Source organism: Echinops telfairi, unplaced genomic scaffold (genome assembly GCF_000313985.2).
Source record: "Echinops telfairi isolate 266 unplaced genomic scaffold, ASM31398v2 ScPeMD7_655;HRSCAF=1070, whole genome shotgun sequence".
Taxonomy (NCBI): domain Eukaryota; kingdom Metazoa; phylum Chordata; class Mammalia; order Afrosoricida; family Tenrecidae; genus Echinops; species Echinops telfairi.
The window spans coordinates 27,670,152-27,685,483 of NW_022104553.1; the positions used below are offsets into that span (position 1 = coordinate 27,670,152).

The window sequence follows — 15,332 nt, forward strand, 5'->3', positions numbered from 1 at the left end:
TCATCATAAAAATCCAAACCCAGGTAAGCGATAATATTTGTGGCTCTCAATGGGTTTCAACGACAGTTAGTGGAGAGGAGCCTCTTGAGCCTCCCTCTTTGCTTCATCTGTATGAAAAACTGGAAAAGTGGTAGTCACCAGATGAATCTTCCCTTCGTTTTATAAAGCCTTGTAGCCAAAGGGGGAAATCCTGGCATTTCCAAACAAAGCATTTGCTTATCCTCCTCTCTGAACACTTTATTTTTATAGGTGGCAAGAATCCAAGTGTGATGGAGATGCTGCAAAAAGTTGCCTTGAAATGCTTTCTACATGAAGACCTAACCTGCTGGCATATCTGGGACCAAGTTGCGAGTGAACTGACCAGGAGCCAAGACTCCATGATACATTTTCAAGGGAAGAGTTCCTATTTGCTTCAAGGCGAGGTCCCTCAGGTCTCTGAAAACCAGGCTGTAATGAAGAAGAAAGGAGATCTCAACGATTCTATTGGTGAAGAGTTTTCAACTGTGAGAACGCAGAATTTTTTGAGAAACTCAGATCTGAGTGAGTCACAGAGTCAGAATAGAAGTAAGGAATTTAACATAGAAAGTAGCCTGCGAATCTGTGACCACATCGTGAAGAGAACAGCACTTAGCAACCACATTACAACTGGTGCCAAATCGCAACCTGACAACTGTGGTATTTGTGGTAAAATCTTTAGAGATAACCCCAGTCAGCAGTTACCTTCAGGGGGAAAGGGTGATATGCATTGTAAGTGTGGGAAAGGCTTCAGGAATAACTCAGTTCTTCCCATTCATCAAAGTGATCACCCTGGAATCAGGGGCTTCAGTCAGAGCGCGTGTCTTCAAACTCAACAGAAAATTCACCTGAGCGGGAAACTGAGCGAATGTCATGAATCTGATCAGTGCTTCAGCAAGAGTCCTCTTAGCACTCACCCTCCGAATCACACAGGAGAGAAAGCCTATAGATGTGACAGGTGTGGCAAAGGATTCCGTAGCAGCACAGGTCTCCTCCTTCACTACAGAATTCACACTGGAGAGAAACCTTTCCAATGTGGGGAATGTGGTAAATACTTTAGTGAGAGTTCGACGTTTCACTCCCACCAGAGGGTCCACACCAAAGAAAAGCCATACAAATGTGAAGAATGTGGTAAATGCTTTGGCTGGCGTGTTAATCTTCGTGTTCATCAGATGGTCCATAGGGGTGAGAAACCCTATAAATGTGAGGAGTGTGGTAAGGGCTTCACTCAGGCCGCACATTTTCACATACACCAGAGGGTCCATACTGGGGAGAAACCCTACAAATGTGATGTCTGTGGTAAGGAATTCCGTCATAATTCATCTTTAATATCCCATCGGACTGTGCACACTGGAGAGAAGCCCTATAAGTGTGAGACATGTGGGAAAGGCTATTCCCGCAAGAACGAACTCCACATTCATTATAGAGGCCACACGGGAGAGAAACCCTATAAATGTGGGGCGTGTGGGAAAGGCTTCCGTCAGGCTTCAAATCTTCAAGTTCATCAGAACGTCCACACTGGAGAGAAACGCTTCAAATGTGATACGTGTGGTAAGGGTTTCAGTGAGTCCTCCAAACTTCAAAACCATCAGAGAGTCCACACCGGGGAGAAACCTTACACATGTGATGCATGTGGTAAGAGCTTCAGTGATCGGTCAAACGTTAAACTACATCAAGTAATTCACACGGGAGAAAAACCGTATAAATGTGAGGAGTGCGGGAAGAGCTTTGCTTGGAAAGCGACTCTCCACAGTCATCAGAGAGTCCACACGGGAGAGAAACCCTATAAATGTGACGAGTGCGGGAAAGGCTTTCGTCAGGGTTCAAATCTTCGCGTCCACCTGAGTGTTCACACTGGAGAGAAACCGTTCAAATGTGATGTATGTGGCAAGGGCTTCATTCACCATTCCCGGCTTATACACCATCAGAAAGTCCACACTGAGAAGAATTTAGATGTGTGAAGTATGGCAGTGGCTTGGATTAGAATTTGCATCTTCCAGTTTTCCAGTAAGCCCTATAAAGTGACTGAGAGGGAGGAGTTTCTTCAGTTCCAGAATCCTTATAACACGTACTGTAAAATGACGACTCAACCATATTGGGACTGGACCTCCTTTCAGAGAGGACTGTTTTGCACTCTCCAGAGTTTATCCCCTGTGGAGTTTATGCCCACTTAAGAGGACCCTATAAGGCCAAGTAGAAGTGCTTTGTAGGGTTCCCTACGGTTTAATCTCTATGAAAACTTAGACTACCTCATCTTTCTCCCATGTAACAGCCCCGTGCTTGCCCCATGATACCACCAGGGCCCTTAGCTTCAGTGGATTCAATTCATATAAATTATTATCTATTAATATGAATGTATACATAAAGATGTGACAGGATCTTTACCAATATGCTATTTCTAGCAGCATTTGGAATAATGTCCTTTTCTTTACTTACATATTATACTTAAGTGACCATAATTTTTGCTAACGCTGTGAAGACTATGAAAAATGAATAAAATTACTGACTATAAATTTCCTATATTGAAGGACTTATTATAATGATGCTGTATCTCATCTATTATATCAGATTACAACCAGGCATCTCTCCCCAGAGATAGAGCTTTGATATGCTAAAGTAAATTTGAGCCTGCCATAGGTAAACATAAAGGGGTGTTCATCGGAACATTGTGTAGAAGAGTAAGCACTCAACCTAAACCAAGTTCGCTGCCAGCCAGCCCATGCCAACTTAAAGCAACCTTATAGGATAGAGTCGAAATGCTCCTGTGGGATTGGATTGCCAAGGTGTTTGATGATTCTTTTGCTCCGATGGAATATCAGGTAGGAGAAGCCAAATATGTAGACCAGGATGTTGGAAAATGTGCAGAACTTAATATCTGGCTTGTGGGGATCAGAGAACAGGAAGAGTGTGTAAGGATGATTCCTTTAGTCTCATCTATTTAGGAGCCTGGCAGGCTGGGTTTCTGGGGTGGAGGGAAGCCTTCACCCTTGTGAATTAAATATGGGTCCTAATCACATTCTCATAATGAATATTGTTCCTCACTCTATCCTCCCATAATAGTGCTACCTCTTACAAGCATATGGCTGATTGCTGTATGACCGGCAGCTTTATTTATAGGAGCAGACAAGTGCTATTGGCTAGAGGCTTTGAGGACAGCCACTCTCCCTTTACCTGCCCCAGCACTGGTGTTAGGTTACTCCTCCAATATACTCAGGGACCTTTAGGGTTAGGGTACAGCTCACTTTGTTATGTATGTGGTTACCTGTAACTGTGGGGTTTGCATGCCCTCTGAGTATATATAAGCCTTGGTTGGAAATATATTCTTTCTCTCTGCGTGAACCTGGCTCCTGAAGTCATAACTGCCCCAGAGGTGGGCAATACCATGCTTTACCTTGTCTGATGTCTCTCTGATTTACCTTTCAATTACACAACCGCCCCTTGGACTCATTTGATTATGGAAGCTGGTACCCCACATTGGCTAAAGACAGAACATGAGGATTTTGTTTGATTTCCTCCAAAACTAAAGGTACGGGAGACCTAGAAATCATCTATTTCTTGTTAACACTAAAGGGTGGGATTTGGATATATATACTTAATTATGTGTCTATATATTTAACTTTAAATTATATGTAATTATGTACTATATACTTTAATTTTAATATGAAATTAAATGTATTATATTCTTTTACATATATTTTTATTTTATCACTTTTTAATTGGGATATAATTCACTAGTTTGATCCTATTAATAAGTCTTGTACAATCATCATGGCAACCAATATTAGAACATTTTCTTCTTTCTTGTACTTGTTAGCCTTCCATTTCCCCCCAACCTCCCTTGCCATGTCCTTAAGTAATTATTAATCCAGTTACTAACTCCATAGATTTACCTGTCCTGGATTTCATATACAGAAAAAACAAGAAGATTAAGGAGCAGCAATAATTACAAAATAAAACAAAACTCAATGGAAAGAAAAGCGTAAAAGATTAGAAACTAGAACAAGTTTAAAATGAGTCAAAAGGGAGATCAAATGCAATGCTCTGAAAGCAAGGCCAATCACATCTGTAGATTATGGTCAAAGGCTTAATCCTCATGGAGACCCTGCAAATGGATTTTGGGTTTCCACTGTCACCCACAGACTCATGCAAACTGGGTGTGCAGTGTATGCATTTCTTTTTCTTTTTTTCAATTAGCAATAATCGCGCCTCGGGTAAACCTCACTGGCTACGATATTGCCACTGCACAAAGCTTATACGCATTTCTTTCAACAACGTATTTTGAAATAATTTGAAGCTAAACATATTACAATATGTATATATAAAATCTCATCTTTATCCTTTACCTAGATTCACTGGTATTGATGTTTTTACTCTATCTCCTAATTATATGACTATGGTTTTATATACACAGATAGAATGATACCTGTGTATATAAACTCCCCAAACTCAATACCATCAAGTCGATTCTGACTCATAGGAACCCTGTAGGACAGGGTAGAACTGTCCCTGTGGGTTTCTGAGACAATAACTTCACAGGAGTAGAAAGCCCCATCTTTCTTTCAATGAGAGGCTGGCAGTTTCAAAGTGCTGACCTTGCAGTTAGCAGCTCATAACCACTATGCCACCAGGACTCCTACTCATGCATATACATAGTATGTTTAGCATTTTGATGTTCTATAGACACCTTGCCTCTTGTACCCTAAGTACTTAAGTGTGTGTTCTAAGAACAAGGATATTCACATACAGCTACAGTGCAAGTGTAAATTTCTAGAAAATTTAATACTGACATAACATATACTACTCAAATTCTATCAATTTTCCTCATAATACAAAGAGGCTTCCAAAAATTGTGGGAAATTAAATGATCTTTTAATTTCCACTTCTCCAAGAACTTTTTGAAATCCCCGATGTATTTGTGCATTTTATTCTCATTCTCGATTATGTCACACTGTCAGCTATTCCTTCCTTCCTGGGCCTTGGCCAAACTTGTCACCAAGGGGGAAGCCATTTACTGACTCCATTGCCTGAAAAGACACAAAGCAAATAGCCCCTCCCAAACCTGGATCACAGACCCCGTTGTTGTCTTTCCACCGATTCTTCTTCACATCAGTTTTCTCTGTGAAGGTAAAAACGTTGTTCATCTGGCCTAATGTTAGAAACTTTGGGTAGGGAGAACATTTCTCGAGCTATAAAAGCTAGATGAAGTGTGTCATATACAGAATCGCCTTTCGTCTCCCCCTTCTGTTTTAATAATTGAGATTTTTGGGTGCCATGTGCCCATTCAAGAAGGGCCTGGCCTTGGGAGTTGTAAGGGATGCCTGTTGCATGATCAATATCAAAGTGCAAAACTGTTTGCTGGTGCAAGCAGAGCCATTGTCCACTTTCACATGTGTTGGAGTGCCCATCGCAGCGAACCAGGACAGTAAGCGGCTAGTAACATACTCTGTGGACTCACCAGTCATGGCTGACACCCAAAAAATCCTGAGAAAGACCTATAGCAACATGTATAGCTCCTGGGTATCCAAAAGAAGGTATGTGAGTGACATCCATTTGCCAGAGTGCATTTAACTCATCTCCACGGGGATTAACTCCATCAGGTCCCTCGCTAAGTGAGGTGTGCTGACAGTGAAGGCATGCTCTGAAGATTTGTCTGGCTTGGGCCCACGTTCGAGGATGCCTTTGCCTCAGGCAAGCAGCATTGTTGTGTAGTACATGATGTCCAGCCTTTGAGTGTGAGTAGCTAATGCCTTTTGAGTTAACTTATCTGCTTTGGAATTTCCCATAGAAATTGGCCCTGGCAACTGGGTGTGTGCCCAGTGAAAAACAGATGGAGATAGGACCTTATTTGAGTTTGTAGGGTGATGAATAACTTAACAATGTCAGAGTACTTATCTAACTTCAGCTTCAATGGAAGAACACTCTTGTACTGGATACACTGAATCACTGATTATATTGATAGGCTGCTGTACATCTTTGAATAGTAGAATGAGAGCGAACGTTTCTGTTTTCTGAGCTGAGGTGGAACAAGTTTGAAATGTTCAAGAAGAAGGGCCCCTAGTAGGGATGAGATTACTGGTTGGAGGGCTCACACAGGCTGTACAATTGAATTAATGTTTCTTAAATCTGTGAGCATCTGCCAATTACCAGATGTCTTGTTAATTACAAATACAGGGGAACTCCAATAGCTGAGAGTGCTTGACAACCTTCTCTTACTATTCAGCTCTTGAACTAACTCATGCAAAGTGTGCAATTTCCCTTTAATCAGGAACCACTCTTCCATCCATCTTGGGTCACTGGACTTCCAAGATGGTTGAATGGGTGCAGACCTTATAATAGCAGTTCTGATTAAGAGATGTGAATTTTCTAATCCATAACAGTTATATTTAGAAGCAACCTTGATTGGAGGAGGATCTCCTTGTTTTCTTTGTTATGTTTTTGAGACCTCCCCCTTATATGCTTTTGTTGAAATCAGAGGTAATGAGCATAACTACAGGCTTAATTAAACTGGATTGCCTTTCTGGCTTTATACCCCGTAAGTCAGTGGTTCTCAACCTTCCTAATGCCATGACACTTTCATACAGTTCCTTATGTTGTGGTGACCCCAACCATAAAATTATTTTCATTGCTACTTCATAACTGTAATTTTGCTACTGGTATGAGTTGTAATGTAAATATCTGGTATGCAGGATGTATTTTCATTGTTACTAGATGAATATAATTAAAGCATAGTGATGAATCACAAAACAATATGTCATTATATATTGTGAAATATTTATTTATAATTACAAATAAATGAAATTTTTTCTTGAAGCATGGTGTAGCATGGGTAAGTCTTCACACTGGGTACTCGTAGGTGGGCGTATCAGCATGTGGGCGGACCTTCCTGGAGACAGAGGAGTGGTGTCTCAGTTCCTAAGACCACCGGAAATATGTGTTTTCTGATGGTCTTAGGCTACCCCTGTGAATAGGTCGTTGGACCCCCAAGGGGGTCGCGACCCACAGGTTGAGAACCACTGCTATAGGTTTTTATGATTCTGCCATATTTTTTCCTGGTTAACTTCTCCAAGTGCCTCTCTGTTGGAATCAGGAGGCCATTTTGAAAATAGTGGCCACTCCTTAGACCATTGGTTGATGGCTCATGGTTGTGACCTTAGCTCCAGAATTCAAAATTTCTAAAAACTTTTCTTCCCCAATCTCTATTTCCATGTGGAAAGGCTTTTGCTTGACCATGATGTCATCCCCAAATACTCCATGACCTTTGAGGTCAGATTGCTCAGAAGCTCTTTCCCAAGTGGCTTTTATTTTACTGGTAGAAATGTAAGTAAGCAAAATTAATTGGCTTAAGCAATCTTCCTTCTTTATAGAACAAGGTACTTCAGATTTAACCACTGACCCAATTTTTGCTTCATAATCCTGATTGATAACTCCAGTAACAATCAGAACACCTTGAGAATGTAGGTTGAACCTTCCTAATAAACACCCTGTAGTTCTCTTTGGCAGTGGATCCCAAATAAGTTTTAATAATTTCTGGTTTGATTACAGCTGTTAGCTTTTCCTCATAAGTTTGATCAATAACTCCAGTATCAATTTGAATGCCTTGAGTACTTTGGTTAAATTTCCCTGATAAAAGCTGAGGCTTTCAAACAGAGGCTTCTGAACTTCAGTTTTAACAAGCTGCTGGTAGGCTGGGCTCTGGAAAGCCAATTCTGGACCCACCCTTTGCCGAATGGTGTTGCTGGCAGTCAACTTGAAAATGTGTGATCTTTCCACAACAAAACCTTCTCTCTTAGGTTTGACTTCTAAATTTTCTTTTTCTGCTACTTCTCTCTCTACTTTTGAAAGCAAGGGAGCTTCCTGGCATTGTTTAATAGCCTTGCTTTTGGTTTTAGAATTAACTTCCTCTAATGAAGCAGTTCTCAACCTGTGGGTCGTGACCCCTCTGAGGGTCAAATGACCCTTTCACAGGGGTCGCCTAATAGATCCTACATATCAGATATTTACATTATTATTCATAACAGTAGCAAAATTACAGTTATGAAGTAGCAATGAAAATAATTTTATGGTTGGGGGGTCCCCACACATGAGGAACTGTATTAAAGGGTGGCTGCATTAGGAAGGTTGAGAACCACTCTTCACAAAATGTTTCCTGCATTGTTCAATATTTTGCCTATGGAATCCTCCAATATTGCAAATAGAGGCTTGGATTTTTTTTTCTTCAGCTTGAGAAGTGCAGAGAGTGTTCTCCCCCCTTTGGTTTTCTAACTCCAGATCTTTGCACATTTTATTATAATATTTTTCTTCTTCAGATACCAAAGGAAACAGACTTTGGAGATGGCCAAGGGGGTGGGAGGAGAGAAGAAAAAGGAATGCGCTAGGAAGCTGACAGGTGTTAATTTAGAGAAAGGAGAAATCCAAGGGGCAGGTGAAGGGTAAACTATGAGGAAGTTTAGTTAGTAGTTTCAACAGTGGAATACCGAGTTGATGATGTGTCACACAAATCCCCACATAAATTACAATAAAAAAAGAAAAAATATTTACATCCTCAGAAACCCTAGATAGGGTCCTTGGGAGTCAAAATGAACTCGATGGCAGTGAGTTTTTGATTTGGCGTTTGAGTGTGTCTCAGGAAATTAACTACTAACACCTACAAGACCATCAGGAGTAAGAATCGATTCAATGGATTGTTGATGCGTAACTATTCTCTGAGAGCCAGGAATTCCTTTAAAGTGTTTACATATATCCCCTCTTTTCATTCACAATTCTATTGTCAAAGTACTTGTCTTAGACTTTGGATCAATTTCAACTCATAACTACCCTACAGGACAGGATACCACTGCCACATAGGGTTCTTTAGTCCTAGTGGCGAGGAGGGTTAAGCGTCAGGCCGTTGACCCAAGGGGATCCACAATCAACTGGGAAAAGAGGCAGTTGTCCCTACAAAGATTGACAGCCTCTGAAACCAAAGCGTGCAGTTTGACTCTGCCCTGTAGGGTCTCTATGAGACAGAATGGGCATCACCATGGTAGATTTGGAATTTTTCTAAGAGCAGGTTGATCACGCGACGGTATTCCTGTCTGAAGTGCTTACCTTTCACTTAGCAGCCAATCTGTTACATTGCATCACCAGGGCCCCTTCACAAAATGGCTGATGTTTGCTTTTTCAGGAGTGTGCCAGGCACACAGATGAAATAACACCACAAATGTTGTAACCAAAGGAAGACAAATAATCTCACTGCTGTTGACTCACAGCGATCCTGTAAGACGGAAGAACTGCCCCTGTGGGCTTCCGAGACCGACCGTGCAGATTGCAGCCCTAGGGGTAACCACTGGGTTCAAATTGCTGAGCTTACTGTTAGCAGTAACCCACTACGCCACCAGGGCTCCTTAAGCGGATCACAGGAGACCTCAAATAAAGCAAGGCAGGATCAGAGGCTGTCTCCAACCCAGGACGAGCCAATCACCCCAAAGAGTGTAAACTGCCTTCTTCACCTCTTACAGAGGGGTTTGTGACGAGACTTCTTTCCATTAAATCGATGCCCTGGTTGTTGTAGGTCATACACGGAGGTCCACTGTGGAAAAATAACACTGGGGAAATACTACAAGGACCGTACTCCGTAACTTACAACAGAGGGGATCTGGACAGCTAGTATTCTGGTAGGAAAGCCTCCACTTCGGTAAGTTAGAGATAAAGTCCAAGTAAATGATCCTGCTTTAATTGTCATTTCCACAGATGCTCCCCTAACAGCTATGCTCCCTTAAAGTGAGCACATGGTTCATTATATCTCCCTATAGAAGCAGATATCCCTTTATTTCATCCTGCCATGACACCCATTCCCCCTCATACCTTCCCCCAATGCAGGTATTAGGTTTCCTCACCTGTGAGCTCAGGAACCTTATTGTAGTTACTACCCACCTTGTGATGTATGTAACTACAGAATATGTATGTCCTATGGCCACCTATAAATATCCCAAGTTAGTAATGACTCTCTTCTCTCACCTCCACTTGGACCATCAAGAGGAGCTGAGGTGTGCACGCTACCATAAAATGTGTCTGTTTTATTTTATTCTCTCTCCTATCTTCTATGACTTTACTATAACCTTTATATATTATCGCTGTACAATTGTGCCTATGGATCCTTCTGTTGTTAGAAGCTGGTTTCCTCTGACAGTCCATAAAGCTTGGAAGGGGCCAGAGACACCCTTGGAATCACAACCAGGAGGAAATTTACAGCAGAAACCTGACTCATAGAGGTATAACATTCCTTAACCCTGCAAGACTAGTGGACTACATTTCCCAGACTTCCACAAACCTCCTATTATAAGTGGAAGTGCCTGGGGAATGGAAGTATAAAGGGATCAGTACTTGATTGTAAGGAGGAAACGTAGTGGAAGGGATACTGGGATACCATGCTTAAGGACTCCGGCTGCTCGTCAAGAGATTACTGGTTCAAACCCACCGGCTTTGCAGAGAAACACCTGTGATCTGCTCTCATAAGACCACAGTAGTAAACCCTGTGAGGACAGTACTACACTGTCCCAGGGTGTGGTGAGGAGTGGAAAATTTACTGGACAACAATAGCTTGACAGAATGAGGCTCGAATTTAAAGAATGGTCAAGAGAATGGTTTTGAAGGGACATTGAAGCCAGAAGGTCCCAACTCTTTAATGTCACTACTCTTGACAGGAAAAACAGCCAACATATGAGCGGGCCAAAGGGGAAGTAGTCTCATAGAAAAGGTAATTTCCCAACTCGAGAGGAGAAAACACCAATTCCGGGGGTGAGAGGAAAAGGCGGAGTTATTCAACATCTCCAAGTGTGTATAAATGCTGAAGGACTTGGTATTAGAGTCATTCTTGACCCCCAAAGCATAGGGTATAATGGGAGAACATTCAAGACAATTCTGCAGCTTAGGGATGAGGTTTTAGTGCCAATGTGTCTATACTTTCATATTTTTAAGCTCAAAGGTCATCATTGTACTTTGCAATAAATTTGCACAAGGGTGCATCAAAAGTATTGTGACAAATCCATGTTGCTGTTGTTCATTGCCATTGAGTTAGCTCTGATTCATTGTGACCTTGTGTACCACAGAAGGAAACATTGCCTGCTCCTATGCTGCCTGGCAATCCTTATGTTTGAGCCCACGGCTGCACCCACTAGGTCAAACCACCTTGTCTAGGGTCTTCCTCTTGTTCACTCACCTTCCACTTTACCAAGCATGATGTCTTTCTCCAGGGACTGGACCCTCCAGATAACATGTCCAAAGTACATGAAATGAAGGCTCACCAGTGCATTTGTGTTACCACCGCGGTGGAAAATTAAGAACTGGTTTCCATGGCAGCGCCTCCATTTTGAATTCCTAAAATACAGTGGAAGAAGATTCCAATTTCTCCACATGCTTGTCGATCCTATTCCATTATGGTTTTTAATAATACCATCCTAGTGGTTTACACAGTGATTCCTACTAGTGGTTTAGATTTGCATTTCCCTAATGACTTAGAATGTTGAGATTCTCTGGGATCGTTTGTTATTTGTTATGTCTTCTTCATGGAACTAAGTATCTAGTCTGGCCCTCATCCCATAATTAACAGCATTTTGTTGTTGGGTCATAAAAATTTAGATATTATGACTACCAAGGAATGAACAGATATGACTCAAATGTCTTCCCCCAAAACTGTGAGTTGTATTTCTGTTGTTTCCACTTTCATGCAAGAGAATTTGCAAAGGTTCGGTTTATCTTTCTCCTTTGCTGCTTGTACTTTGGGTGTCAGATAAGTATCCAGGGCAAAATTCAAGGTTATGAAGATTTACCTGTATCATTTTTTCTAAGGGTTCAATTGTTTTATGTCTTTCATTGGAGGATTTTTTTTCATACATGGGATGAAGCAAAGCTCAAATTCCCCCTTTTACATATTGATATCCATTTGTCCTGTCATTTCTTGAGGAGCCTGTTTCTATTATCTAGACCAAGGGTGTCAAACTCAACTAAAAGGCGAGCCATTTGGTGCAACAGACAAGATTCACGTGGGCCACATCAGTAGTTAAAGGGTTAACGAGGGAATTGTGTGACTATGGTATTGCCTCGATCTCCCCTAAGTGCTGTTTTCTTCATAACAATTTTTTCTATTTTCATTTTATTTCAGAGCATCGCAGGCTACAAAAAATTACCCCGGGGGCCGCATGTGGTCTGCAGGCCACCAGTTTGACACCCCTGATCTAGATCATAGTTTCCCAAACATAGACCTACTGTCTTTTTCAGGAAATAATAAATTACCCAATGCCCCTGGCAATTTAATGTTTTTGTACTGTAATCCAGGATAAAGTGTAGGCATCTGCTTTTGCAGCCCTTCCTGATTGTGCTAGCTCTCCCCAAATGAGGGTTTTGTTTGTTTGTTTTATTTTTGAGAGAAGAAATATATATATACACAGAAATCATCAAATAAAATTTCAGCACTACAAGGATTCCCCCTAAGGGGCAGTACTGTCCACTATAGGAAACTGCTATCAAAAAACATAGTATCATCAAAATATTCTGGCATTGAACTAATAATATATATCAAGAGTTGAGAGAACAGAAATAAAACCATACATCTACAGTTAACTGATTTTCAACAAGGGGTTAAGGCCATTGACAGTCTGATTGATAAATTGTCTAGAGACAACTCAATTTCCACAAGTGAAACAATACAGTGGGATCTTTACCTCGTGACATAAATGAAAATTTACTCAAACTATAACAAAGTAGATATAAAAACTCAATCAACACAATTTTTAGAACAAGACAAATGGGTAATGTTTTTCCGTCTACTTTCTAGCAACTGAAAAAAGAAAAACATCAGTGGGACTAGACGGTGGACAAAATAACCTTGAGAACCAAGGATAGTTGGAGGACAACAGCCAACTAAGCTAGTTTCAAAACACTCTGTATTCCAACAGCAATGTTTCCCACATACCACCTAATCATCATTTCACAGAAATGTTTTCCTGTTTCTTCCCCTGGGTACAGCTCTCAAATATGTTTTCTCCTTTTCATTCTTTAACAAATAAGTACTGAGCACACCCAAGAACTGCTACATGCTGTGGCTGTGAGGATTCACAATATCCCAGTTATCCCGGAGCTTGGATTCATTTTATTTAATAGTTTTTGATGTGTCCATTCTTATACTTTTGAAGACATCATCAAACTCTTAATTTTAAGGTCAGTCTCCTGAGTAATGTTTAAAACTGAAGCCCTTACTACACTTTAACCAAAAAAATCCAACCCCCTGGAATGGATTCTGACTCATTGGGACCTTATAATAGAACAGAACTACTCCTTTGAGTTTCTGAGATTGTATATTTTTACAGTATTAGAAAATCTCATCTTTCTCCCATGTAGTAGTTGGTGGGTTTGAACTGCTGACCTTGTGGTTAGCAGCCCATCTGGTCACCCACCATATCACCTGGGTTCCTTAGTGCATTACTTACAAGGGGGGTTATCTGTTGTGTGATCCCTTGACCAGGGGATTTGTTGAGCAATGTCTGAAACAACTGACTTTCATGACAAAGGTCTTCCCTCCTATGAAACCTAATGATCACAAATTTTGGGTTCTGAGTTAGTTTTTTTTTTTTTTGGGGGGGGGGTGTCAAGAAACACCATCCAATAGAATTTCTTTACTCCAAGTATCCCACAAGTTCTTGCCCTCTCATCATTTTATAAAATTCATCACCACCATGGATTCACCTTATAAGGCCTAACTGGACGTATTTACAACATGTCTCACATTTCTAAAGTTCTCCCCTGTGAATTCTATGCTAATACTGAAGTTCTGACATCTGAAAGAAAATTTTATCACAAATACTTGCAAAGGAGCCCTGGTGTCATGGTGGGTTACACTTCTAGCTGCTAACCCCATGGGTCCACATTTCAAACCCACCAGCCACTCTTAGAGAATGATAAAGCTCTTTACTCCCATAAAGATTTGCAGCCATTCCAGGCCCATGGCTGAGCCCCATGTCACATGCTCCTGGGATGGGCTGCGGAGCACATGGGACTAAGTGGGTGCACTAAGCAGCCTGACAAGTGCCACCAACATGTTGGATAGCAAGGTAAAAGTTTCCATCCTGGTTTGGCGAACGACAACTGGAACTGAACACCAAGTTCGTGGTGCAGATGGAAGGGAATCAAAAGGCTCTGCATCCTCCTCCTTCTAATACCAAACAGGAAGAAAGGTTTTTTGATACAATGGCAAACTCAAGGGGAAGGACAAAGAAAAAGGCACCTTTTGACCATTCTACAGATAGCCTTCCATTGAGAAGCTCTGGTAGGCAGCAACTGAAGAGCACAACAGAGAAGGGATGAGGATGAAGAGGGCGGGGCAGAGAAGTACAGAGTATATGAAAAGGCTGGCTGTACTGCAACACGTCCTACGTGGTTTTTGAGGGCTTCTGAAAGATGTGCCAAGAATGGCGACACATCTCAGTGGCATCATGTCTCCTGTGGGGAGCATTCTGTAATGAATGCTTTGACCATTACGATAGAAGCCAAAAGGGTGGATATGACAAATCCACTACATGTAAAAAATATAAGGACTAACAATGGCAAAACTGAACCTATTTCCAAAGCACTCTTGGGAGACCAGCAGCCCCCCTGAATGCTGCCCAAGAAGACTTCCAAAAGAGAAAAACCAAAACTCTCTGCAAAAAAGCCAAAAAAAAAAAAAAACAGTCAAAATTGCTACTATAAGGAAGGCCAGCAGCACACCAGCAAAAGGAATCAAAATTCCAAAGGGGGAAAAGGAGGAGCTGATAGCAAGGGCTCAAGTAGAAAATGTTTTGGAAATGATGATGGCAACATATGTACAAATATGCTGGATACAATCGATATATGGAATGTTATAAGACCTGTAAGAGCCCCTAATAAAATGATTTTTTTTTAATTTTCCAAAAAAGAAAGTGAATCTGAGGATAGTTCCGATGAATTTTTAATTAAGAAATTCAAAAGAACACCCACCCTGAAGAGTTTAAAAGAAACAGTCAAGAAACTGTTGGCAAATGCCAACTTGGAGGAAGTCACAAAGGAGCGTGTTTACAAGGAGGTAAGTGAAAATTAGCCTGGCTTATGATTTAACTGAAAGAAAGGATTTCAGATAAACTGTTGATTTGTCCAGATATGAGAGACAGAAGACTTGGCCCCAGGGATTCAAAGCTCTGATTGACACCAGGAAAGAGAACATTGCTTCCTTTTATGCAGCCTGGTGAAGCCTTGTGTTGGTAGAACTTACCCTTGAACTTTTGATCTTCAAGGGTTAGGTAAATATGACTTAGCTGTTTTCAATTGTA

At 41.2% G+C, this 15,332-nt stretch overlaps 1 protein-coding gene and 1 pseudogene across 9 annotated transcripts in view; one reads left to right on the plus strand and one right to left on the minus strand.

Annotated features, from left to right (window-relative positions):
* LOC123521952 (zinc finger protein 227-like) overlaps nt 1-15,332 on the plus strand; it is a 39,419-nt gene that overhangs the window by 18,335 nt on the left and 5,752 nt on the right. For 2 of the 9 annotated variants that reach the window (XM_045292406.1, XM_045292411.1), the window contains exon 8: nt 9,566-9,962. The exons of 4 other annotated variants lie outside the window; for them this stretch is intronic. In XM_045292406.1, the coding sequence (XP_045148341.1) occupies nt 9,566-9,597 (32 nt within the window). In that variant the 3' untranslated portion in view covers nt 9,598-9,962. Of the gene's footprint in view, nt 1-249; nt 2,529-9,565; nt 9,963-15,332 lie in introns of those variants that run through there. 3 more of the 9 variants (XM_045292404.1, XM_045292405.1, XM_045292409.1) reach the window with 2 other exon arrangements.
* On the minus strand, nt 4,116-4,266 carry LOC115870455 (annotated as a pseudogene).